The sequence below is a fragment of the Lemur catta genome, chromosome 20 (assembly GCF_020740605.2).
Source record: "Lemur catta isolate mLemCat1 chromosome 20, mLemCat1.pri, whole genome shotgun sequence".
Taxonomy (NCBI): Eukaryota; Metazoa; Chordata; class Mammalia; order Primates; family Lemuridae; genus Lemur; species Lemur catta.
This window is the reverse complement of record NC_059147.1, coordinates 29,231,394-29,259,230: the sequence shown is the minus strand read 5'-3', so window position 1 is coordinate 29,259,230 and position 27,837 is coordinate 29,231,394. Positions and strand designations below refer to the sequence as shown.

General features: G+C 43.2%; 1 protein-coding gene across 1 annotated transcript; it reads right to left on the bottom strand.

The window, feature by feature from the left end:
- On the bottom strand, window positions 1-23,866 carry GOT2 (glutamic-oxaloacetic transaminase 2). Its single transcript, XM_045533593.1, has 10 exons — window positions 23,654-23,866; window positions 13,873-14,029; window positions 12,330-12,458; window positions 8,418-8,477; window positions 7,741-7,902; window positions 7,398-7,502; window positions 5,977-6,127; window positions 5,335-5,500; window positions 2,046-2,196; window positions 1-1,173 (listed from the first exon to the last, which is right to left on the bottom strand). Exons 1-10 carry the CDS (start codon window positions 23,740-23,742, stop codon window positions 1,051-1,053), a joined length of 1,293 nt encoding a protein of 430 aa, XP_045389549.1. The 5' UTR covers window positions 23,743-23,866; the 3' UTR covers window positions 1-1,050.
- Window positions 23,867-27,837: the final 3,971 nt, after the last annotated feature.

Sequence of the window (27,837 nt, the reverse complement as noted above, 5' to 3'; positions counted from 1 at the left end):
TTGGGTCTACAGTAATTTTATTGTAACAGAGAAACCAGGCTGCAGTAAGTCTACATGATTAGAGCAGATGGTGGTTATCTTTCCAAAGGGTGAAGCCTGAGCCCAGCTGGTAGCACACAAAGCCCCGAATATCCTCTTTCCTGGTACTACCCTGCACTGCCTGACTCATGATGTGAGGTGAGTGACTGCACAACCACACTCAAGCAAGGGAGAAGGTCCACCTGGGCAGAGGCAACACCCTGACAGGAGACAATTACACAATCATTGAAGAGGATGCCGAGATAAAGTGCAGTCACCTACTCTCCACTATTCTTTGCCCAGAAAGGGGAGGCTATGGCATGAGCAGAAAATTATGTTCTTCATTCTTAAATAAATCTGATAGGATGGGGTTGTCAGTCACACAGTAGAATGGGATGAAAATCTAGGCTAGTTAAAAATCTTTGTGCCTAAGGAAAAGAACAGCAATGATAAGGAAGAAGAGCGAGTCTTCTCTTTTTCTCAAATAAGAAATAGCATCTTTTATCTTCCTTGCTACAGTGGCAGCAGACTCATTGTAAAACACAATCTCTGCAATATGGTCTATTGATAACGTTGCTCCATTACAGGAGGACAAACATGAGGCTGACTGTTAATGACAGAACTAGGTCTTCTCTCAAAGCTGCTAATATGTGCTATTTCTCACGAGGAACCCCTGACACCATAATATACTTCAATTAAAGCTTCTGAAACATTGCAATGGCATGATTGACAGGTTTTTTTGGTGCTATGACTTTCTTGCACATGTAAACTCTTTCAGAAAAGTTGGAAATAAAAGGAGAGGAGAGAGTTTGGTTTAGAGCCACAAAGTTCCATATGCCAGCCACGGATGCCTCTGCCCTATGTCACTGGATGTTCTTTTCGGAGAAACACATCTGATCGCCGAGTGTTATGCGCTGTGGTTGAAGAGATGATCCACATACCACCATCTACCCTCCCTCATGCTCCGTGTGAAGCTCACAACAGCAGAGGCTGAAGACAGAAAGGTTGTCTCTGTTCCTTCGCACCAGGGAATTACTTGGTGACCTGGTGAATGGCGTGGGCAAGGTAGCCCACGTTGCTGGAGGTAACCCCTGCCACAGAGATGCGGCCATCCTTTGTCATGTAGATGGAGAACTCTTTGGTCAGCCGCTCCACCTGTGGAGAGGAAAGAGCTTAGGTACCTCTTCCCAGTCAGGGAAATTTCCTAGCCCTGGCATGGCACAATAGCCAACTTGTTCAAATAAGAAAACAGAAGCTCTATTTTCTTACTTAAGCCCTATTCCCAGAATTTGCTGTGCTAGCTTAGAGTGACAAAAGACCAACAAGCTATTTTGAAATAGGATGATGAATTCTGGGGCAGGAACAGGTGAATAAAAAAATCTTAGATTCAGCATAGAGCCAGAATTCAGTTATGAAACAGCTATTTCTCCTCTCTTTCTTCAGAGAAGCAGCATCATGAATGCATTGGAACAAGCTCTGTGGCTGGGTGTGGCGGCTTACGCCTGTAATCCTAGCAGTTTGGGAGACTGAGGTGGGAGGATCGCTTGAGGCCAGAAGTTTAAGACCAGCCTGGGCAATATAGTGAGACCCCATCTTTATAGAAAAATTAAGAATTAGCCAGGTGTGGTGGCGTGTGCCTGTAGTCCCAGATACTTGAGAGGCTAAGGTGTGAGGATTGCTTGAACCCAAGAGTTTGAGGTTACAATGAGCTATGATTATGCCACTGCAATCCAGCCTGGGTGACCCTGTCCCTTAGAAAAAAGGCAAAAAACCCCAAAAACCAACAACTCTGCTCTTCAGAAGTCTGCAAGTTCACGGGGGATACAGATAAGTAAACAACTAATTTAAAAAAACAAAATGAATGAAAAACAAACAAAATGAATGCTACGTAATAACTTTACCAAAAAGGGCTCCCAAAGAACTGTTTTTAGGGTAGCCCTGAATAGTTAGATGACCTATGAGGAATTTAACTGGTTTGCAAAGACTGACCAATTGGTCAGCTGCAGAGAAATTAGGAGTTCACTCACCTGTTCAGGTTTTAGCCCTGTGAAACAAAACATGCCAATCTGGTCAGTGATGTGTTGCCAGTTGTGGGAGGAGCCCTCCTTCTTGAGGTTAGAGACCAGCTGAGTTCGCATGCCAATGATGCGGTCGGCCATGCCTTTCACTTCTTGCAACCTGGAAGAAAACCCCAAGATGCAGCTCATTTTGGCCACACACTGACAGATAAGCCAGAGTTCATAGCATTTTACTTCCCTTGAGTTCTCCTCTACTGTGCTTCAAATTCTTAAGTCTTTGACTGTCACGTGTTGACATTGGCCAGGGAAGAAAGCTATTTTACAGCATTTTATTATATATATATATGAACACTAATTTTTTTTCCACTTTTTTTTTTTTCTTTTTGAGACAGAGTCTCACTTTGTTGCCCGGGCTACAGTGCCTTGGTGTCAGCCAAGCTCACAGCAACCTCAAACTCCTGGGCTTAAGCAATACTTCTGCCTCAGCCTCCTGAGTAGCTGGGACTACAGGCATGCGCCACCATGCCCGGCTAATTTTTTTCTCTATATATTTTTAGTTGTCCAGATAATTTCTTTCTGTTTTTAGTAGAGATGGGGTCTTGCTCTTGCTCAGGCTGGTCTCGAACTCCTGACCTTGAGCGATCCACCCGCCTCGGCCTCCCAGAGTGCTAGGATTACAGGTGTGAGCCACCGCGCCTGGCCCGGAACACTATTTTGATTAGGCAACTAAAATAGTTAACACACCTGAGTACAGACAGTTCCCAATTTGTGATTTTTCAACTTCCTGATGGTGCAAAAGTGATATGCATTCAGTAGAAACTGTTATTTTAAGTACTTATACAATTTTTCATTTTCAGTACATTATTGAATAAATTACATGAGATATTCAACTTTATTATAAAATAGGCTTTGTTTCAGATGATTTTGCCCAACTGTAGGCTAATGTTTTCTGAGCATGCTTAAGGTAGGCTAGGCTAAGCTATGATGTTTGATAGGTTGGTGTATTAAATGCATTTCTGACTTTCAATATATTTATTGGGATGTAATCCCATTGTAAGTTGAGGAGCATCTGTATTAAGAAAAGTGAATGAGGCTGAGTGAGGTGGCTCACATCTGTAATTCTAGCACTCTGGGAGACTGGGGCGGGAGGATCATTTTAGCTTAAGAGTTTGAGACCAGCCTGAGGAAGAGCCAAGACCCTGTCTCTACTAAAAACAGAAAAATTAGCCGGGCGTCGTGGTGCACTCCTGTAGTCCCAGCTACTTGGGAGGCTGAGGCAGGAGGATCGTTTGAGCCCAGGAGTTTGAGGTTGCAGTGAGCTGGGATGACACCACTGTACTCTACACAGGGCAACACAATGAGACTGTGTCTCAGAAAAAAGAAAAGTGAATGAATCACTCTAAAACTTATGAAGACTAAGGTAAAAACTGAGGGTTAAACAATAAAATATGACCTTATTTTTTAACATGGATGGAACAAACATTCCTACCGTCACAGTTAAGACAATGTACCGTGACCGACCCTATGATGAACCAAGCCATTTGCTAGGTGCTGAGGTCTGAAAAATTGGTCCTTGCCTTAAAAAGCTTACTGTGGAGGCTGTGAACCAAACTTGTAAACAACCAACTAAAAAACAAAGCAGCACTTGTAAAACTAATAGAATACTGCTGTGCTATGAGAGCCCCAAGGAGAGTCAATTCTGTCAGAGGGTGTGGAGAGGGCAGACCTCTGCATGGCTCACTTGATCCAATCCTTCCCTTCCTCAGAATCTGCCCTTTTCATTCCATTCCCATGGCTCTGGGAAATTCTTGTCAGCTCTCGCCAACTGGATGACCCAAAGACATTTATAATTTATTTCCCTGTTCTTATCTGTTCGCTTTCCTAAACCATTTCTGTGATTTCATGCAGTTAAAAAAGAGATTACAAACTGCCAAACAAAGCCCAAATGTAAGTCTCAATCATATTTTATTTGACCCAGTGGAACATTTTAAAATCGGGCACTTGTGCATAAAAGCTTAAATCTGGAGTTTGTTTTGAAAAATGAAAAATTGACGGCACATTAGCAGAGTGATTGCTGGTTGGAGCTGAGGAGTTCCTATCCCCTCTAGGTGTGGCACCTGATTTTAAATTTCCTGCAGTCCCCATTCACCCAGCTCCATTCACTTTGAGGCCCAAGTCCCAAAGGCATTGGGTGTATGACCACAGCTAGATCTGGTGCCATCTTAGCAAGATCTCTCTATCCTCCTCGTTGCCCAGAGAATAAAGTTCTAACTTTTCACAGGATCAACCAGGGTGCTTCACGATCCGCTCCACCTTCTCAGCTTGGTTACCTTCTACAAACCTCCTCACTATTTTCTCTACAGAAGCCACTTGGGGCTATCTGCATACGCTTTGAATAATGCACGTCCCATGCCTGGGCCTTCTCAGGCAGATTTCTTTGCCCAGTTTCCCTGTCCCTTTCATTTCCTTCGCCAAAAAAGCCCTTTCCTCTCTTTAAGGCACAGCTCAGTCACCACAGTCTTCATTACATCTTTCCCAACTCCCCACTAGAATCAACAGCTCTTCCTTCAGTTACTCTTTATTCCATTCAGTCTTATATCAAATGTCACAAGTGTACTTTTCTCACTGGATTATAAACTCCCTGAGGTCAGACCATATCCTAGTCATCAGCACAGTATCTGTCATCTTTGTCCACTATAAACTCTCAAATGTGTATCAAAATGCACACATTAAGGGGCTGGGCACGCCTGTAATCCTGGCACTCTGGGAGGCCTAGGCAGGAGGATCGCTTGAGCTCAGGAGTTCGAGACCAGCCTGAGCAAGAGTGAGACCCCCATCTCTACTAAAAATAGAAAAATTAGCTGGGTGTGGTGGCGTGCACCTGTAGTCCCAGCTACTTGGGAGTCTGAGGCAGGAGGATTGCTTGAGCCCAGGAGTTTGAGGTTGCAGTGAGCTATGATGATGCTATTGTACTCCACTGCATTCCAACCTGGGCAACAGAGTGAGACCCTGTCTCAAAAAAGATGTTCTTAAGGAAGTTTTCCTATTTTAGGGGAATGCAGGTTTTATTTAACATAGAAATGATAGAATAAAAGGAACTACCATTTCTGAATTATGTCTGTCTCTTAGAGGGAAAGATCAACTCATGTTTGAAAGTATTGACAAAATGCATACTCTTCCCCACCTCATATGGAATCTATGAGTTAGTGTAAGTCACTAAGTATAGGTCAGTTATAAACTAGCATTAAGGAGCAGTGGTGGGAACAGGTGGATGGCTGGGGCTGGCATGAGCCTTTACCATTGTTTTCGCAAATCCGGGGTGGTCAGAATGGTAGAGGCAATGCGGGCCCCATTGAGAGGAGGGTTGGAATACATGGGACGGATCAAGATCTTCAACTGTGACTCCACCCTTTTGGCTTCATCCGCGTCTTTGCAGATCATAGTGAAGGCTCCCACACGCTCACCTGAAAAGATAAAACGGATTTCATCTTCTAGATCTTCTACCCAATACGCTAAACCAAATCATGATTAAATTTGCTATATATTATCTGTTTCCATCAGAAGGACCACAAAAACTCTTTATAGTAAATAAAAAGTTTTCAGCAACCAGAATGGTACATTGAGGCACAAGAGAAAGTTTGAATATTCAAATGTCTCTTTTTATTGTATCTATCTTCTTGGCTCATGGATCAGTCACTTTTGTTTAAAGAAGCAGCAATCAATTTTCCTTGATTGAGGAATTTAAGGACACTGAAGAAGATATAGCTAAAAAAAAATCAGGAAAATTCATGATACCAGTCTTTCCTCTCTGGGTAAGGAGAGACATAGACACACACATACACACACACACATACACCAAACTCTATGCATTTGTGGCATCTTCTCCCAGCTCTTCTTCAAACTCATGAGAACACATATCACCCTGGGGCCGTTCGCTTACCATATAAGCCCATGTTCTTGGCATATGATTGGCAGAGACAAACATTAATGCCCTGTTCAATGAAGTGGCGCACAGCCCAGGCATCCTTGTCACCATCACCGCTGGCAAAGCCTTGGTAGGCCATGTCAAAGAATGCAAAGAGATTCTTTTTCTGGGAAGGAAAGAGAAGACCAAAGCTTTAGACAGTGTGTCTGAAGATGCCCTAGACGGTTACTTGTGCTTATTGGAACCAGGCCTGCCTCACACAGACAGAGTTAACAGTTTTCTCCCCAGATGGCAGTTTGGGAGATGCTTTAATTTTCCAAGAGTTAGGATATCAACATACTTTTTTATACTGTGGTGGACAGTGCCCCTCAAGAAGACACTAACAAAACAGAATCTTTTTTTTTTTTTTTTTGAGACAGAGTCTCACTCTGTTGCCTGGGCTAGAGTGCCCTGGTGTCAGCCTAGCTCACAGCAACCTCAAACTTCTGGGCTCAAGTGATCCTCCCGCCTCAGCCTCTTGAGTAGCTGGGACTATAGGTGCGTGCCACCACGCCTGCCTAATTTTTCTATTTTTAGTAGAGATGGGGTCGCTCTTGTTCAGGCTTGTCTTGACCTCAAGCAATCCCCCCGTCTCGGCCTCTCAGAGTGTTAGGATTACAGGTGAGAGCTGCCGGGCCCGGCCAGAAAAGAGAATCTTAATCTCAATCTTCCCAGGATGCTGCTTAGTCAAACAAGAAGCTCTTCTAAGGGCCACAGTGGTCTGGTTATTTTTGGTCCAGCCAACACAAGACCAGTCAGCCTTTTCTGGGGCTAACATAATCCTGGCAGAGTCATCTTATACCAGGGTTCAGGAAACAACCTCATTTGAACCCTCTCATCTTACAGTGTTCTCCAAATGCTGTTTCTCTGTATCATTCTGTTTGCAGCTTACATATGACAGAAGGTAAAGAAAGGGAAACCAAAAGGAGTGAAAACGGGGACATGTGACAATAGGAATATTTTTCTCCCTAGGAATTTTGACTGGTGCCTTCCCTGACAGCTGGCTACACTCTGTAAGTGATAATAGCAATGCCAGAAAGGAGAGGACATGAAACAGTATATTAGGATGAACGAGTAACCAGTGACTAATGCAAATTGTAGGCACCACCAGCAGATATCCTGGGACCAGGGCAATGCCTGTAGTGCAGGCTGGCCAGTAAGTTTTATCAGAATTCCCTACATATAGGCTGAGGAACAAAAATTATTTTCAAATGCTCAGGTATCATCAATTATAGAACTGATTATGCAAATGAGGACCCCTTTTCTGGCAGCTTACCCACATGTGGACATTTCATGCAGGCCCAAGGTTAAGACTCACTGTTAAGACTTTGCCAAATTAGGCACCCAAGGCTAGTTACTAAACACAGAACTGTCACGGATTAGTTTGGCCTCCTCACCTTCACCACTGCTGCTATTTCCTTCCACTGCTCTGGACGAGGGTCCACTCCTGTGGGATTATGGGCACAGGCATGGAGAAGAACAACACTTTGCTCTGGTATTTTCTAAAGAGAAAAACGACCAAGTGGTGACTTTGCTTCACAGCTTTAAAGGAGACAGTTTACCTGAAATGTCACAGGATCACTACCATTTGATAAGTAACAAAGATAACTTGAGGTCTGGGGATTAGCTCATTCTTAGTATTTTAACTCAGATATTGGGACCCAATGGGAGACATCAAATGTCCTTGAGGAGGTTTATTCCTTATTATTTCACCCATCCCACTCTGAAAGCCACACTTACTGAAATGTCCTCCACAGCGCCCTCGAAGTCAAAGCCGCAAGTCTTGGGGTCATAGTATCGATAACCTTGTAGTTGCATGCCAGCATCCCTGAAGATGGGTGTGTGATTTCCCCAGGATGGTTTAGGTAGAAAGACATCTCTGCTGAACTTAAAAAATCTTTGCTAAAAGATGGGATGAAAGGGAATGGAAAAATGAAGGAGAGGCAAAAAAAAAAAAAAAAAAAAAAAAAAAAAGAAGGCATATTTTACTGAGAAGATCTTTCTCCACTGAAACTTGCCTTTTCTCTATGGCTGAGAGGCAGTACTGACTCAGCAGCGACTTGGAATCCAGGTTCTGACAATTATACTGGCCGTGTAGCCAAGGACTTATCTGGGCCTCATTTTCTTCACTTGAAAATAGGGTTAACTGTACCTCCCCCATAAGGATTAAACAAGTTAAAATACAGAAGCTCCCCAGTTAACAGTAAGTGCTTACTAAATTGAATTTATTATCATCATTATAACATCCCTTTGTAAGTTCTTCAAAGTACTCTCATTTTTTAATCAGAGAACAAGAAATCTGCCAACTTCATGTAAAGAAGAAATCTACTTCTGGGTCGACCGTCAGATTCATACACAATAGGAAATCCTATCATCCTTAACTTACAGCTCTTTCCTGAAGGAGTTTCCAGACTCACCAGAAAACTGGCTCCGATCCTTAAGGCCCCAGTTCCAGAAATGGTCTGCACGGTGACAAACTGAAGGAGAGACACCCATGATCAGTGATGTGCAACACTCTATACAGGCCCAGCCCACAGAGAGGCAGTGCCCTGTACAGACAGCAACTGTGTATTTTAGAAGCTAATTCCTGGTGGCTCATGCCTGTAATCCTAGCACTCTGGGAGGCCGAGGCAGGAGGATTCCTCGAGGTCAGGAGTTCAAGACCAGCCTGAGCAAGAGCGAGACCCTGTCTCTACTGAAAAATAGAAAGAAATCATCTGGACAACTAAAAATATATAGAAAAAATTAGCCAGGCATGGTGGCGCATGCCTGTAGTCCCAGCTACTCGGGAGGCTGAGGCAGGAGGATTGCTTGAGCCCAGGAGTTTGAGGTTGCTGTGAGCCAGGCTAACACCATGGCACTCTAGCCAGGGCAAAAGAGTGAGACTCTGTCTCCAAAAAAAAAAAAAAAAGAAGCTAATTCCTTATGGCCTGTTATTAGTGTCACCTCATATTATACAGGAGACTTTCGGGACATAAAAATTCCTCCCCAATATGAAAAAAGAGTGATTCATACAAAAGATATAAAAAGACACTAAGAACAGTCACTATATAAAAACATTACTCTAGAATTATACAAAATAGAAGGATTCTCTGAACATCAAAGTTGCTAGGAGAGCAAGTCAACAAGTGTATTAGGAGAACATTACTACATTAAAAAACATTTTTTCCCCAAAGGCTAGTCAAGTGAAGAATTGGGAGTGGAAAAGGAACAAAGACATCTGTAACTGGAACATTTCTACGCTTTTCTTAATTTTGGGAAACAGGGTCTTGCTCTGTTGCTCCCACTAGAGTGCGGTGGCGTCAGCCTAGCTCACAGCAACCTCAAACTCCGGGGCTCAAGCGATCCTCCTGCCTCAGCCTCCCCAGTAGCTGGGACTACGCAGTAGCTGGCACTACAGGCCCGCCACCACGCCTGGCTAATTTTTCACAAAGACGGGATCTCGCTCTTGCTCAGGCTGGTCTCGAACTCCTGGCCTCAAGGGATCCTCCCGCCTCGGCCTCCCAGAGTGCTGGGATTACAGGCGAGAGCCACCGCGCCCGGCCCATTACTCCAGCTGAAGGTTGTCTAAGAGGCTCCTCTTCTATGAGTTTCCATGATCTGAAAATATTCATCTTCTGGGTGACAGGACAATGCCTGAAGTAAATCTGTTTATTCAAACTGGTCAACTTTACGGGATAAGTAAGAAACAATAGTAGGTTTAAGAGACTTTTTTTTTTTTTTTGAAGGCACTGTTGAAGTACGAGGCTCTACAAAACACAAACGTATTTTCTGGACTAGGGTGGCAGTGAATTAAACAGGGGGAACCCGACCGAAAATCTATTTTTGGTCAGCCCTGCCCGCCGCCTCGAGCCCCGCTCGTCTCGCCGCCCCGGTGGAACAGGATGAAACTGCTGTTCGGAAGCGGAAGAGGAGCTGAGGCCCAGCAGGCGAAACACGGCCGCCACGGCCACCTCCGGCGGGTTCTGGTGGATGTCCACGGGGGCCACGGCGCGGAGGGCTGGGCTCGGCCCTCACAGACGTCCCTGCGCCTGCCCCCTCCGCGGGAACACCAGGCGGCGCCACGTTCCCGACAGCCCTCGCAGCGCGCGCTCACCCTCGGACTGCTCCGGAGGGCGCGGCTCCAGCTGACGCGCCTCACACCCCGTCCCCTCACACCCCGTCCCTCACACCCCATCCCTCACACCCCGTCCCTCACACCCCGTCCCCTCACACCCCGTCCCCTCACACCCCGTCCCCTCACACCCCGTCCCCCACACCCCGTCCCCTCACACCCCATCCCTCACACCCCGTCCCCTCACACCCCGTCCCCTCACACCCCGTCCCCTCACACCCCGTCCCCCACACCCCGTCCCCTCACACCCCGTCCCCTCACACCCCGTCCCCTCACACCCCGTCCCCTCACACCCCGTCCCCCACACCCCGTCCCCTCACACCCCGTCCCCTCACACCCCGTCGCCTCACACCCCGTCCCTCATACCCCGTCCCCTCACACCCCGTCCCCTCACACCCCGTCCCTCACACCCCGTCCCCTCACACCCCGTCCCCTCACACCCCGTCGCCTCACACCCCGTCCCCTCACACCCCGTCGCCTCACACCCCGTCCCTCACACCCCATCCCAGCCACAGACAGCGGCCATAGCCTGCGCCCCGGCCCCACCCCGGCTGCAGGTCCTGCCGGACTTGCCTCTCAGGCCAAAAAGGCTGACGCGGCCGCCAGGAAGCGCAAGCAGAGGTGGTCGAGCACACCGCGCCCCGGCAGGGGATACGTGGCCACTCCCAGCGGGGACAGGCAGATGCCCCCGGGGGCCCTTGGCACGGGAGGCCCGGACCTTGGGGCAGCGGCCCTCACAGGCTTCCCAGCGCCCGCCGCTGCCGCCACCCTGTGGGCCAAGTGCTGCAGCGGCCATGCCGGCGCCACACGCCCATTGTCTCTTCTGGGGAAGGGCCAGCCGCCCCGGCGGCCCCGGCGGCCCCGACAGCCCCGACAGCCCCAGCCCCGACGGCCCCGACGGCCCCGGCGGCCCCGACAGCCCCGACAGCCCCAGCCCCGACGGCCCCGACGGCCCCGGCGGCCCCGACAGCTCGGCCGGCTCCTCCCTCCGCCAGTGGATCCGACTTCCATGTGAGTCAACAGGTGCCTATTTCTTCCTGAATTCCTATCTGGGAGATTTAGATGTGTTGCTTCATTTCGCATGTGAGGAGATTTTGCATACTTTATTTTTAGTGTAATTCCAGTTTTTCCAGAAAATATAGAATAAAATGTCAATCATTTAAAACAATATAAAAACTTTTTATAAATAGTTTCTCTCTGCAAACTCGGGCATGATGGAAATAAAAACCTAACTGTAGGTCCGATAATACTATGAGTTAGTTACAAAGGCACGGCAATTTATAAAAGACAAGCTGTTATTTTAAGATAGTCCCATACTTAGGTTATAATTGTGCAGACGGACCAGACTAAGGAAAATCACAGCATGAATTAAAAATGCAGAAATTTTCCTGAGGGGTTAACAGGTGCTTGACTGTATGGATAGAACTAGGCCACATTTTGTCCCTGACTTACGATAATTACTGTATCACCCGGGGTTGGGGTTGTACGCTTGTCTCTGGGTTAACAAACTAACGTGCGGATCTGTGAACTAAGTACATTTATTCTGGCTTTTCAGAGGAGGAAGGAGAGACAATGTTGGCTTTATTTTGCTAACTAGTATGTTTCTTCCCTTCAGACTTACCCGCAAAAATAAACATATAAATGTATTTATTAAGAAACATATTTTTTTCTTCCCCAAAGAAAGTAAACCACAGTGCATGTGAACTCACACATTGTAAGGCCTTCTCTCTTACAATGTCCTAGGGGCTGTGCAGGGGCAGCAGCAGGGTGCACGGTCCACCCACGGCCTATTTCCTGCTCACTTCTTCTTTCCAAGTTGGAAACTTAAGGACAGGAAGGTGGGGGCTGATTATAGACCTAAATCTAGGCATGGTTAGGCATTTCTAAAGCATATTCAATGTAAAATGAACACAAGCAGAGGGTGGCAAACAGCAAAAGCAGTGCCAAATCTATCAGTCAAATTACTACTACATTTTCAAGATTGCTAGTAGTACATGTTTAGAAGTGGTGCCATATGAAATGTTTTATTTAATTATGGCAATTCACTATCTAAAGAAGAATTATTAGCAACAGTGCAGCCACCTCAAAACAATCATTACCCACAAAATGAGTTGTCTTTCATATTTCTTTAAAGTTGCTTAAATTATTATAAATTTGTTTAAATTGTTAAATTTAATAACAGACCCGGTATGATGTCAAAGTGTGCTTAGCTTACCCGGCCACTTTTCAGCACTTCACTCTTCTCACCCAGGGCCAGTTCTGCAGATGCCTTGCAAAATTCAGCCAGTCCCCCAATGGGCAGGTATTCCTTATCTAGATTCTTTGCAGCAATCTGCGCCTCTGCCTAGACAAGAGAAAATGCAATCATTTAGTTTCTTCTCCTCACTTGGAATTATTATGATTAATATTTAAAGTTTTAAAAAAAATTTTAAACAATGGATACCTGGAGCTCCAATTTTTAATTTTTTAATTTTTATAACATTTTAAAAAATATTTAAAGTTAAGTAAGTTAAGTTTTGGAGGTTAAAGCTTTGTTTTTTATTTGAAGTTACTGTCAAGAAGGGCAAGCAGAGTACTTTGATACTTTATATTACGGCACAGAAATACTTTTTATTTTTATTGTATTTTATTGTTTGCTCTACGTTAGGTTTTAGGTGGATGGATATACAGTCTCTCTTGGTTACTATTTAACATAAAATGACATTCTTGGAATGCACAAGAACAAAGTTTAAGAACAACACCTAAAATATAATAGATATAAGATGATAAAATCAAAATAAAAAGAGAAGCATTTCAAGGTATATGCCAGTCTCAGAACTTCAAAGGTTTAACAGTAGTAGTCACATATCTTCATGCTTTGGCATCAGAGTCCTGGCTGTCCCTTATTAGCTGTGTGACCCTAGGTGAGTTATTTAACCTTCCTGGGTCTCAGTTTCCATTTCCATTAAGTGGAGGAACAACTGTTTCTACATCTCATAGGGTTGAGGCAAAGTGTTAACGAGGTAATGTACAGTAGTGCTTGGGTGTGTTCCTGCTAGCCATAGCAAATATTTGGTTGAATAATTTAAAAGATTAGCCAGGTGTAGTGGCTGATGCTATAATACTAGCACTTTGGGAGGCTGAGGCAGGAGGATCGCTTGAGCCCAGGAGTTTGAGGCTACAGTGAGCTATGATGTGCTACTGCACTCCAGCCTGGGAGAGAGAGATCCTGTCCCTAAATAAAAAAAAAAAAAATTGTTCTAAGGAGATTAGTGATATTATTTAAAGTTATAAAGTTAACTAATAGAAAATGCAACTAATAAAAATATTATAAAAATAAAGGAGAGTGAAAAAAATTCTATAGTTCGACAGGAAGAAAGGACAGAGCATGCCTGTGTATGAGGGTTTTATTAAGGCAATCAAAATGAGAGAAATGGAGAATAACAGTAATCCTCATCCACAAAGGACTATTTCTCTCACCAAGAAACAATGTTTAAATTCTTGGTTCTCTCGTGTACCCTCAGAATTAAACATGACACCATACTTGTTTTATAGATTATAAACTAGGACCACAGAAAGTTCAATCTTGGAAAAGACCATGTGGTTCCAACTTCTTGCTTTTATAGCCAAGGAGCCTATAGCCCAGAAAACCTGAGTGATTCATGCAGTTAGTGCTAGATTAGAACCCAGGGCTCCTGTCTAGCACTATTCCTGCCCCTCCCCAGGGCTCCCTTCAGTCCATTCACCCTGACTCAGGAGGATATGGATGGCAAGCTCACCTTGCGGACACTAGGGAGCACGTACGGCTTTCCGTTATCATCCCGATAGGCACCAACTCCCAGATTCATCTTTTTGCTATTGGTGTCTCTCTTAAAGGCTTCGGTGACTCCCAGGATGGGATCTGGGGGTCCCATCTCCACATGGGCCCACCAGGAGCTGAAATGAGAAATGCATCAGCTCAGTCCCATTAGCTAGATCCCCATGGCCAGAGATGCCTGAGCTGCCAAAGATCCACTTCAGTAAGTATGTGCATGTCTACTATGCACAGGGTATAGCAATGGACACCAATAACCCCACAATGCAAAAGACTTCAAAACACCTGGCAGAAGAGTGGAAAAGATGAATAATTTCAATACAAATACAATGAAAAGCTGATGGGGGGCACCAAATCATCGTGGGGAAGACAGAGGGCAAATGTAGGCTTTTAAAGGGGTCTAAACCTTACTTGAATTCCCACGCAAACAATATTTTAAGTCATTTGGCAGGAAGAAGTGAGAGTGGTAAAAGATGAGACAGTAAGTAAGGGCCATGCAAGAGTATTATTTAATCCCCTAAGGGGTGTGGGTTTTATACTGTTCTCAAACTTGTCAAGAGCATAATTTGGAAAGCTTGTTAAATATACAGGTTCTCAGGCCCTACCTGGGATGTAGTGAAACATGGAGAATCATTAAAGTTTTCTTTTCAGGGGTAGGGAGATGGTGATTAGGTGAGGGTGTGAACATGAATGGACTTACATTCTTTATAGCCCACCTGGTTGTAGCCTGGGGTACTGTACGCAGAGTGGTAAGGGTGGATGCAGAAGGATCACTGAAGAAGCTGGTTTGTTACCCAACAAGACAGATAAAGAGATGAGGACCTGAACCATGGTGGGGCAGCAGAGGTGGAGAATGGGAAAGAGGTGCTAGGTATTTAATAATTAAAAATCAGCAGAACTGGTTGTTACATCCTACTGGTTCCCTCATTAGTTAATAAGTTAAAATGTTTGACAATTTTTATCATTTTACATTTGTATGAGTCATGATTTTACCTAAAAAACAAAACAAAACAAAACCCCCCACAACTATACTTTAACAGTCTTGGAGGTGATCCATCGATGCCAATGATGTCACCTGACTAGGTCAGGTAAATCGTGCTACTGGGGAAGTATACCCTATCTTTCCTTGGATCCCAAAATGAACGCCAGGAGCCCCCAGGAGTTTAAATGACTGTTCCTCTAGTTTGTTCCCCATCCTCTACTGATTTGGGATTTTGCTTTTGGTTCACAATAAGCTAGTCCCTATGGGTGGCAGCAATGACTATGAAATTGGTTTTCTGCTCTAACCCTTTGGTAGTCTCTGAAGGATGGCAGAGAACTATTCTCTGTCAAGTGAGAGACAACAGAGAATCCCGTTTAAGTCTTTTTGTTTGTTTGCCTTTGTCTGCTTGGAGCTTAAATCAATTAAGAGTTTTACAGCTTTTTAAAAATTAGATCCATGAATTCTTTGTTTTTATGTTTGCTCTTGACCTATGGCTGACGGTGTAGATCTGAAGAGCTATAATCTTTCTACGTGTCAGTAATTCAGAAAGGCTTTTTTTTTAAAACCTCTGAGTGTCTGAATGTGAAATGTTTTCTATCTCTGGAAAGTACTGATAAATCAGATTTTGAAAGTCTCAAATTACAGGTGCTCTATTTTGAGTGTGTTTTAGATATACATGAGCACTTATAGCAATCAAACATTCCTAAAATTCCCAGGAATGGGAAACCAAATTTCTAGTACTTTCAAAGTGCTAGACTTAAATTTTGTTTTCTTAATTAAACTCAGAAACATTTTAGACATTCAAGTTCACATAAATAAGGAAAACCTTTGGTAAATGAGGCTAGTTACTATGTAACCTGAACATTTTGTACCCCCATAATATTCTGAAATTAAAAAAAAGCAAAAAAAAAAATAATTGCAGTTTTAGCATTGTTGAAATTTGCCATTTGATATTGGAATACATCCTTAAATAAATGTGGTTATGTTATGCATCAAAAAAATTGGATTTAATAAGAACAGCTATGTCTTTTATTCACGTTAGGTATAATACAGCATACATTTTATGCTATGTGAATTTGCTTTCCCTAAATGCACACTGGTTTACTGATAAATTATAAAAAAATGTAAATTTGTGTTAAACTAAATTGAATTTTTATTCTGACAAACTTTAAATTTCAACAGTAATCATATATTTGTACACCATTATTAAACAGATAGTACAGTTCCCATATACCCATACCCCCAGTTTCCCCTATTAACATTTTTACCCTGGTATGGTACATTTGCTACAATTAATGAGCCCATATAGATACATTATTAAGTCTACAAAGTATTCAGATTTCCTTAGTTTACCTATTTCTGTTCCAGAATTCCATCTAGGATACTATATTATACTTAGTTGTCACGTCTCCTTAGAATCCTCTTGGCTGTAATGGTTTTGGGAACATTGGTCAGGTATATTGTAGGATGCTCCTCTATTGGAATTTGTTTGATGTTTTTCTCATGATGAGACTGGGATTATGGGATTTTGGAGAATAGTAATTACATTCTATAATATGTCAGTTTGAAGACAATTTCCAAGATTTTTAGGTAACTTAAAATTTTAGAGTAATATTATAATGAGTTAATACATTAATTATTCACTGGATACCTCGATAATTTCTATCTAAAAGATACAGACACATTGATATACTTTTGCTTCTTATTTTTACATGCTCTAGAGAGGCTATATCTTTGAGTCATTAAAATGAAAATGTCTTTGTTGCCACTTTAGGAACGTATAAAAGGGATGTGTATGGCTGTAAAAGTTCTACTTTGTGTGCTCATGAGCTTTGCAAGTCTGCCTAAAATGCTTACCTAGGACTGGCGTCACTACCTTTCCCCCTCAGTTTTTCAGTGAAAAAGAAGTTACTTTGGTTAAAAGATAATTAATGAGTGGTTGAGAATATACCAGGATCAACAGTGACAGAGAAACATAATTTGTTTTTTTTTCCCCAAGGAAAAAGAGTAGTATCCCAAAACAGCAGTTCTCCAACTTTTTTGTCCTTAAAACTATTATTATTATAAATTTTAGAAACAGGGTCTTACTCTGTTGCCCAGGCTGGAATTCAGTGGCATGATCATAGCTCACTGAAACTTTGAACTCCTGGGCTCAAGCAGTCCTGTCTCAGCCTCCCCAGTAGCTGGGACTACAGGTGCATGCCATCACACCCAGCATGCTCTTAAAATCTATTGAAGACCCCAAAGAGCTTTTATATGGGGTATAACCATTAATAAATTTACTGTATTAGAAATTAGAACTGAGAAATTTCTTATACTTATCTATTGATTCATCTGAAAATAGCAATGATGGAAACACATTGCATGTTAACAAAAATAACATCTCAATATGTTCCCAAAAGAGAACTACTATCCTAAAGTATGTTTGTTCCAAATATAAAAGAGCACATGAGGACAAAACTTGGAAAGTGAATTCTGTTTTGATTTATAATAATTAAATATGAAAAGAAGCTATGATAAATTAGCATTTTAACAAAGTTTGCTCGATCTTCATAGTTTAGTTTCTTTGGTTTAGTGACTAATGACTTCACCTACAATATGAAAAGTTATATTTTTAACGCTGTTAAATCTCTACTAGCAGAGCTAGTAGAGATTCTGTGCTTTACCACAATACTTCATGTTGACTCTGCTATATCCTTGATTATTCAAACAAAACAAAAACATGGTTTCTCACATATGAAAGAGCTAAGGTTCCTTACAATTATGTTATATGTTTAATTTTAATGTTTTGTTGTCATTTTGATTAAATAGGTAACCAATGATTCTTTCTCTGGCACTCACAATCCTAACTTAATCAAATGACCAAGTATCACCTAACAACTTTTTATTTGGCATTCCCAAAATTGGATCTAAAATGCAGAAAAACAAATTTTTCAGACTTTCACTTAAAACTATCTTTGAGATTTTGGCCAGGCGTGGTGGCTCACATTGGTAATCCTAGCACTCTGGGAGGCTGAGGCGGGAGGACTGCTTGAGGCCAGGAGTTTGAGACCAGCCTGAGCACCAGTGAGACCTCATCTCTACAAAAAAATAGAAAAATTAGCCAGGCACAGTTGCGCATGCCTGTAGTCTCAGGGGGTCTGGAGGTTGAGGCAGGAGAATTGCTGGAGCCCAGGAGTTGGAAGTTGCAGTGAGCTATGATGATGCCACTGCACTCTAGTCTGGGTGACAGAGTGAGACTGTCTCAAAAAAACAAACAAGCAAACAAACAAACACCCCCAAAATAAAAAGAAACCCCAAACCCCCCACAAAACTATCTTTGCAATTTCCTAGAGGGTCCTTGGAAAGTGCCACCTTTTCTTCCAATAAACACCCTGCTGGCAGAATGGATGCATTAATGTATCAAAAGCAGATTTTTTAAAATCTCATGGTAAAATACTGTTCTGAGAAAAAGATTATTATGCCTCTTTTCTTCAGGGGAAGTAAGAAATAAGCAAGAAAGCTTTTTATATAGTTTCATAATATATAACACAAAGTCTTTTATGATCTCTTAAATCAGTCATTAAGAACCTGCTACATGCTAATGTAAAAAAGAGTAAAACACCTGCTTACTCTGGGTGAGGGTGGGGGAGTGGCTATCAGGGACTTGTAAACAATGCCAGATTGGGGGAGATGATGGACAGTGATAGAGACAGGCCCAGGGCACAGGATATTATTTATGGGAACCCTGAGGAGAGGACCTAATAGCTTGGGGAAGGGAGGAAAACACTGTATAAGGTCAGAAAGGCTTCCAGGAGGATGTGACCCATGAGCTGAGTGCTAACAATGAAAGGAGGAGAAAAAGGGCATTCCAAGCAGAGGCTTAAGAATAAAGGATAAGGGTGAGAAAGAGCCGGGTATTGTTTCAGCAGAAAGTGGAAGGTAAGGAAGCAAGGCTCCAAATTACCCAAGTTCTCTTAGTAATAATTTATCTAATCTCAGTCAAATGTTTCAGCATGGCACAGTGGAAGTTCTCTGTGCTCACCATGCTGATGAGCTCTCGAATTATTTCGTTAACATTTCTCTCCTGACAAAGGCTCTCTTATTAAGCTTGTGGCCAGTCAGCACTCATACACCTCACTCCTCTATGAAACACACTTGATGGCAGTACTGAGTTGGATTTATGCTCTCCTAACAAGTTAAAAACTGCCTCAGTCTCAATAGTTGTAATTAGTGTGTACAGTTAGTTCTGTTATTTAAGGGCAGATTATTCCTTATTTTGGATTTCTTAGTCTCTTCTTTTAATGGATTCTTTTAATAGCTTGCCTAGGACAATTTCAGTACTGGGCAAACTGCATGAATTAGAATAACAGCTCAGCCACCTACCAGATGTGTGAATTAGCTTCTCTAAGTGTCAACTTTCCTCATCTGTAAAATGGGGGCACAATAGTATCTATCTTACAGGGTTGGTATAAGTATTAAAAAACACTCAGAATAGAGCCTGGCAGAGTGATTGATGTTAACTGTTCATGATAGCTCACTACAACCTCAACTTCCTGGGCTCAAACAATCCTCTTGCCTCAGTCTCCTGAGTAGCTGGGACTACAGGTGCACGCTGCCATGCCTGGATAATTTTTTTTTCTATTTTTTGTAGAGATGGGATCTTGTTCTTGCTCAGTCTGTTCTCAAACCCCTGACCTCAAATGATCCTCCTGCCTCTGGCTCCCAGAGTGCCAGGATTACAGGCGTGAGCCACCATGCCTGGCCTTTTCTGCTTTTCTTTCTTCTTTTTTTCCTCCTTCCCCATGCCCCCTGGATGTTGAACTGCTTTACAATTATTATTACCTGTACTTAGTTTTTTCCAGTCTCAGGAGACATTATCATTATTACCCTTCTCCCTTACTAGCTCTAGTGCCAAGACTTGAAATCCCTCCCACTTTTGTTGTTGTAACTCTAGGATGCTTGGTTATTTCTAATACTTAAGCAACAGCAAGAAACAACAGATACAGATACCTTGAGGCAACTTGTGAATAGGGCCTGAAGAAAGCTCTCATTCATTCCTTCTTCCTTTCTTTTTTTGAAACAGGGTCTTGCTCTCTCGCCTGGGCTAGAGTGCAGTGGTGCTATCACAGCCCACTGTAACCTTGAACTCCTGGGCTCAAGCAATTCTCTTGGCTCAGCCTCCTAAGTAGCTGGGATTACAGGCACACACTACTGCGCCTGGCTAATTTTAAAAAATATTTTGTAGAGATGGGGTCTTGCTACTGCCCAGGCTGGTCTCAAACTCCTGGCCTCAAGTGTCCTTCCCCCTCACCCTCCCAAAGTGCTAGGATTACAGGAGTGAGCCATGGTGCCTAGCCAGCTTTCATTATTTCTTATCCACAATTCAGACCCTGAAACCATGTAGCCACCTGCCTATCTACATCACTGTCATTAACTGCTGAGTGAAAGGAATACTTTGAATGTCAAGGACAGATTATAAAAGAGAACCCTTCTAGAAAGCAGTTTTCATTTTCAAGAAGATGGTCAAGCTGGGCACAGTAATGTGAGCCTGCAGTCTTAGTTACTTGGGAGGCTAAGGTGGGAGGATCAGTTGAGCCCAGGGTTCTAGTTTAGCCTGGGCAACATAGCAAGACTCTTGTCTCAAAAAAAAAAAAAAAAAAAAAAGAGTCTGTATCCAAGGCCTTCAATCAATAATGACGGAGCCACTGCCCGCTGCTCTTAACCACAAGGACAGAAGCCATCATTCTTGTTCGTGTGAAAAGCACCTATTTATCAAGTTCTTTAAAACATTAAACAGAAATTCTTTCAGAAACCATAGCCTTGATTGAGTCTTCTGCTGTATCTCTTAAGAAGAATTCTAAAAGTAACTTAAAAATATTGAATTTTAAACAATCTAAATATAGGAGCAAGGATACTCACTTTGATTGGCTCTACATTAATAATCACGTTCCAACTCCTCTGTGCCCTTCATTATTCCATTTCTTAAAAGAATTATAGTAGATGAAAACAAGAATGCTCTAGGGACAAAAGTGAAGCTGATAACCTGTGGCCTACAAAGTGATTGTTATCAATGTACTTTGGATATAAGCACAGTCTCAAACATTGAGCAATATTGACTAGTCAACCAAAAAATGTTAGGTACAAAGTATTCAGATAAGCTTTTCTAACTGAAATGCCTTGCGATTTTCCCAGGGCTTTAGCCTACTTAGTACTTTAAAATGTTTTTCCTCACATTCTTATTTTAAAATGAGAAGTTAATTAACTTGTCCATAATCATAGAGCTAGAAATGGCAGAGACAATACCACAATTGTGATCTTCTAACTAATGGTTATTGTACCACTGTTAAGCATTGCCTTGCTAAGGGGTCTTGTGATACTCCTTCAGTTATTTCACTAAAAATTAAATAATCAGAAACAAATTATTATAAATCAAAATACGTTAGCATATTTTTTTTCTTTCATTGACCTGTGACTATGCCTGATCTTAAGTCACCATGCTTTTATAGCACAGGTCAACAGGAAAAAGTTTTATGTCCAGTGTTTAAAATATGCAGCTAAATTATAAACTTGAATTTAGAAAGAGATCTATTTAAATGATCCAAGTACTTAAATACTTGGATCCTCAGTTCTTTAGAATACCAATTTACAAGGTTTTACTGTATTAGAACCAGTTGTTTAAAAAGAAACTTCAATGGGTTGAGTTTATTTTAAATGTTTTCCACTTTTACCATTTGGGTCTAGGTAGAGATCATTTCTATAGTGGAAGGAGTGAAGGTTCTGACTTCCGTGTCTGAACAGTTAACACTCATGGCCAGATATGGCATCTGGTTCTACCATCCAATCATGTATCATTGTTTAAGTCTGAAGAGCAATTCCTCAACATCAGGTGCACAAATATTTTAAGACTTAATTTTTTGGGCACATATTTTGCAGCACTGTAGTTCCCCTATATGTTTAGTTTTTTTCTTTTTAAAGGCTATTTAAATGAAGCAGTGGGAGTGGAGAAAGAACAAAGGAATCTGTAACTGGTTGTGATCAATTAGTTGTAAATATCACTGCACTCGGACTGGCCTAAGTTTAGATTTTGATCTAAGATACAACATTAAAATGCCATACTGTACTTGTTTCTGTTGCATTAAGTTAAAAATCAGGGTTTAAAATAAAAATATTCAATCTGAAAGATATGCCAGGCACTGTTATAAGTGCTGAGATATAACAGTGAATAAAGTCTCTGCTCTCATGGAATTTACATTCTAATGGGGAAAAAGACAGAAAAGAAAAATGAGTCAGGCTCTCAAACTGAAATAATGACTAACCCTAACCCCAAGGGATTTTCACCAAGTACTGTAACTAGAGCTTCAGGCCACCCAGCCAAATCCATAAAACAAGGCAGTATGTTATCATTACTACAATGGTGAAACATACTTTCTCTCGCACGTAATTTTAAGCTTCCTTTTGGTTTTCCAAATTTGCTGTGTAAATAACTCGTTCCTAATTATGGCTGACTAGGTAGGCAGGCTTAAAAAGCACTGTTTGACAAGGGGCCAAGGAGCCAAATCAGGAGGAGAAGAAAGCATGAGAGCCTGGGTAAAACTGTACTGCCAAGACTGTAGGGCTTTGGAAAGGACAGACTGTAAGGACAGACTGTTCTGCTGGCTTAAAGACATGGTGCATACATTCAAACGAAAGGCTAAGGCAGGCATAAAAGGGCAAGCAACGCCCTGCTCCTTGTAGTTCATGGTTGCTCGCGCGTGGGGAGGGGGGAGGGCTTAAAACTTGGTTCCTCGTTAGGTAGTACAGTTAAGGAGCCTGCCCCAAATCGGCTTCTTGCGTGAATTAATCGCCTGGCGCTGATCTTTACTAGGAAAGAATTACTAGAGTCTGTTTCATGCTCTGAACTTTTCCTCCATACTACATATCACAGTACGAAATTATGTATTTGTCATTTTTTGAGCAATGACAATTCGTCATTGTTCTCTCAGTCTTGTTCACCGCCGTATCGCCAGCGTGTGGTCCAGTGCCTGGCGCTGAGAAACTGGGGTTACGAAATATTTACTGAATGAAAGAGCAGAGCGAGATGGAGAGGAAGACTGACTACTTCCCTACCACCGGGCCTCTTAAGAGCGTTAAAAAAACAAAAGAGGAGGCGCAGTACACCTAGACCCTTTCCCATCCAAAGGCCCAGGGGTCACCGGGACGTAGGCGGCAACGTCGACGGGAGGATGCCGCACGCCAAGGTCACGAAATGCAGAGGAAAGCGGAGCCAGGACGCCGGTGTCCCGGGAGCCTTCCTCCCACGCGCGTCTCCCGGGTGCCCGCACACGTGCGGCAGCCAGCGGCCGCCTAGCCCACCCGCGCCGGCCAGAGCGAGGCAGCGACAGGTGCGCCCGCCGCCCCCCCAGGGCAGCCCGTCAAGGGCACGCGCGCCCCCGGCGCCCCAGCCAATCGCCGCGGCCCGCGTGCTCTCCCCTTGCCCCCCGTCCAGACTGGAAGTCCGGGAGCCGTAGAGGGCCACACTTCCCTCCCCAGGGGACTGCGCTGTCACGCCCTCCTGTGCCATATTGGGGGAGAGAGGGATGTGGTACCCTGACGGTCACTGTGAGGCGCGGACGCCCAGTCTTCATCCCCCAGTAAAGGGAAGCCGAGGGGGTTGCAGGGAAGGCGTGTGGTGTGTGTGGGGTGTGTGTGTACGGGGCGGGCAGGGACAGATGTACTGGGGCGCCCGCCGCGCGGCTGGGCAGGGCCCGTCGTCCTGGCTCCATCTCCGTCTCCCCTGGCTTACCTGGCTCGGGCAGAGGCTGCGGCGGCGAGGCCTGGGTGGAAGGCGTTGGCCATCCCGGAGAGGACGCGGCCGGAGTGCAGCAGGGCCATGGTGGGCGGCAAGAGGGCAGTGGGTGGCTGCGGGACGGAGCAGAGGGCAAGCGGGCGCTGGCACTGAGGCGCTGGCTCCTGCAGAAGGTAAGGACAGTGACTTCCCCGGGCGGGGCTAGAGCGGCCGCGCGCCAGCCCGACCCGCGTCACAGCGTCCCCTGGCGGCCGGGGGCGGAGCGGCCAGGCCTCCACGGAGGTTCCGGAGAACAATGACGACACAGTTTACGCCCTACCTGCGCCGGGCGTTTGCTCCGCTTGGTTCATTTAATCGTGCCCGACTGGACCGAGGAGGTGGCTGTTACTGTAACAGTTTGAAAGCTGGGAAAATGTAGGCTACATAGGTGAAGTATTTTGCCCCAAACCTTACAGTCATTAAGACCCAAAGTGTCTTTACTTTCAACCCTAAACCATCAGCCAGACTGTTTCTGTAAGAGCAAGTCATCTCACCTTCTTCCTGTTTCCTTATCCCTGTTTCGGAGAGGATAGTATGTGTATTTTATGAGGATTAAGTGAGATTAGCAGATTATGTCTAAAAACAGGGCCTGATGTTGTAAGCAAAAAATAACCCATGGTCATTAATGAGAAACTTGTGTATTTCAAACCTTATAATTGTGTGTGGGAGTGAATGAATCAATTTTAAAGGAAAAAATGAATGAATTTGAGGCAAATCCACAAATCAAACAATTCTGCTCTAAATGTGGGCGATTTTTCTGATACTTTTCTCTAAAACTCAGAACTGTCCCTTGCCAATTTCATTTATCTTCTCTTGCTCCACATTGCCTGAATGATGAAGTCCAGAGGCTACATGTGGCCTACATGTGGCTACGTCTGGACATCCCCAAGTGTGGCCTATCCACCAAATCCAAACTTCACAGAACAAATCCCTTTATTAAAAAGATTTGTTCTGTAAAATTTGGATTCAGTTAAAAGGCCAAACTCAAGGATCCAAAAGGCCACATGTGGCCCCAAGGCTGCAGGCTCCTCACCCCCAGTCCAGCCCCAATTTACTGTCTCAGGCCATAAGCCCTCTCTCTGACCTTGACCTATACCCCCACAGACCATGACTTGGGATTCCACCAGTATATTAGTTTGCTTGGGCTGATGTAACAAATCACCTCAAACTGAGTGGTTTAAAACAACAGAAATTTATTTTATTTTTTTATTTAATTTTTTTTTTGAGACAGGGTCTCACTCCATTGCCTATGCTAGAGTGTAGTGGCATCATCATAGCTCACTGTAACCTCCAATGTCTGGATTCAAGCGATCTTCCTGCCTCAGCCTCCCAAGTAGCTGGGAATACAGGTGTGTGCCACAATGCCTGGCTAATACAACAGAAATTTATTATCTCACGGTTCTGGAGGCCAGAATTCCAAAATTAAGGTGTTGGCAGGGTTTGTGCCTTATGGAGTCTCAGAGAGAATCTGTTCCATGCTCCTCCTAGCTTCTGGCAGTTGCCTGCAATCCTTGGCATTCCTGTGCTTGCAGATACAGCACCCTAATCTTTGCCTTTGTCATCACATGGCATTCTCTCTGTCTCTGTGTCTCTTCTCTTTTCCTAAGGACATCAGTCATATTGGGTTAGGGTGCATCTTAATGGCCTATCTTGATTACATCTGCGAAAACCCTGTTTCCATGTAAATCACATTAACAGGTACCTTAGGTTAGAACTTGAACATATCTTTTTGGGGGACACATTTCAACCCATAGCAACTACTGTCCCCCAAGCCCCACAATTATGCTTTCAGGTATAAACTATAGAGACCTACTCACACATTTATAAAGCTGTCAGTGAAGCATCGTTTATTCAAGGAAAACATAGGGAACAACCTAGTTGCCCATAAATGGAAGAATAGATGGATGTGCTGCTAGAGGCACATGGTGGAGCATTATCCAACCGCTGACATGAATGAGCTCAGTAGGTGTCAACATGGATAGACATCAAAACATTTTAAAAAGTTGCAGACCTATACATAAAATTAAAAAATACACAGAACCATGCCATACATTCATTCATAAATGTATGTAAAAATTTGAAAAAATATACAAAAGATATAGTTGAATACAAGATCAGGAAGGAATGAGAGAGTATTTGCCCTTGAGGGGAATGAGACAATTTTGTCATATTTGCTTCATAAAAATGACAGATCAGATTAATAGTTGTCACAATTTTGGAGGTGGGTATTTGTTATATTGGATTCTGTGCTTTTTTCTGTATATGTGTGTGTGTATATGTATACATATATATGCTAATTTGAGTTGCTGGTATGAAAGGTAGATTGGAAAGGGCCGCTCTAGAGGTAGGGAGATCAGGTAGAAGGAAGGCTGACACAGTAATACAGGCAAGACTTTCTGATTACCTGAGTTCAGGTAGAGATAACAATGACGGAGGAAAGATTACAGATCTGGGACATATCAAGGAGGTAGAATCAAAAGGATTTGGTAGTTAGACACAAGGAAAGGTAGAAAAGGAATCAGAAATAATTCCCAGTGTGTTAATTAAAATTAGGGTTGTCTGCAAGTAACAGAGACCCAAAATAATTGACTTAGGATAAAATTTGTTTTTTTTTTTCACATAAAAATCTGGAGATAGGCAGTCCAGGGATGGTGTGGCATTTCTGACCCACAAAGTCCTCAGCAACTTTGTCCTAAGGCCATCTCCCAGTAGTCCAAGATGGTAGCCATAGCTTCAGCCGTCACCTCTCCATTCCAGGCAGCAGGAGGGCAAAAGGCACACACTAGCTGTCTTTTAAGGAAGTTATTAGGTTATTAAGTATGGAATGTCTGATTTCCTTAGGTACTAAGTTTGACAGTTGATATCTCTGACATTTCACTTAGTTTTTTATTGTGTAGGTACATCCTTATTCTTTCAAATGCATGTTTTGGCTTGTGATTATCTTTCAGATTTTTTTTAGAGCAATTTTTGTGACACCATGGATAAGTCAAAAATTCATGTTGTTTTTGAATATGAGTTCCGTGGTGGAACCAATGCGGTGCAGACAGCTCGAAATATCAAGGAAGTGTTTGGGAAGGATGTGGCTAATGAATGCACAGTATGCTGATGGTTTGAGAAGTTCTGTTCTGGTGATTTTAATCTTGAAAATGATCCATGTGGGTGACCTGAGACCAAGGTGGGTAATGATGAGCTGAAAGCTGTAGTGGAAGCGAATCCATCTCAATCTACATGTGAATTAGCAGCAAGGTTTGACGTTACTATTCCAACAATATTGGACCATTTGAAACAAATGGGCCAGGTGAAGAAGCTGGACATATGGGTACCACATGAATTAACAAGTATCAGAAGAGAAATCATCTGGAAGCTTGCCTTTCTTTGCTGTCACAACATAAAGGCGAACCATTTCTACACCATATTGTTATGTGTGATAGAAATGGATTATTTTTGACAATTGCAAGCATTCAGCACAATGGTTGGATAAAGATGAAATGCTGAAATACAGTCCAAAACTGAATATTCATCAAAAAAAGCTAATGGTGGTCATGCGTGGTGGCTCACGCTTATAATCCTAGCACTCTGGGAGACCGAGGCAGGAGGCTTGCTTGAGCTCAGGAGTTTGAGGCCAGCCTGAGCTAGAGAGAGAACCCCATCTCTACCAAAAATAGAAAAACTTAGCCTCTACCAAAAATAGAAAAAATTAGCTGGGTGTGGTGGTGCGCCTGTAGTCTCAGCTACTTGGGAGGCTGTGGCAGAAGGATCACTTGAGCCTAGGAATTTGAGGTTATGGTGAGCTGTGATGATGCCACTGCACTGTACCCAGGGCAACTCTGTCTCAAAAAAGAAAAAAAGAAAAGAAAAAGAAAAAAAAAAAAAAGCTAATGGTGTCTGTTTGGTGGTCCAGCTTAGCACTGGTATTATCCACTACAGCTTCATGAAACTTGGTCAATCGGTTACAGCAGATGTCTACTGCTACCAATTTGACGAAATGATGAAGATGCTTGCTATTAAACAGCCGAGAGTGGTCAATAGACATAGGCTAATCCTCTTGCAAGAACACACACCAAAAACAATGCTGCTCAAACTACAGAAGCTGGATTTGGAAACTCTGTGTCATCCACTGTATTCACCAGACCTTGCACCAA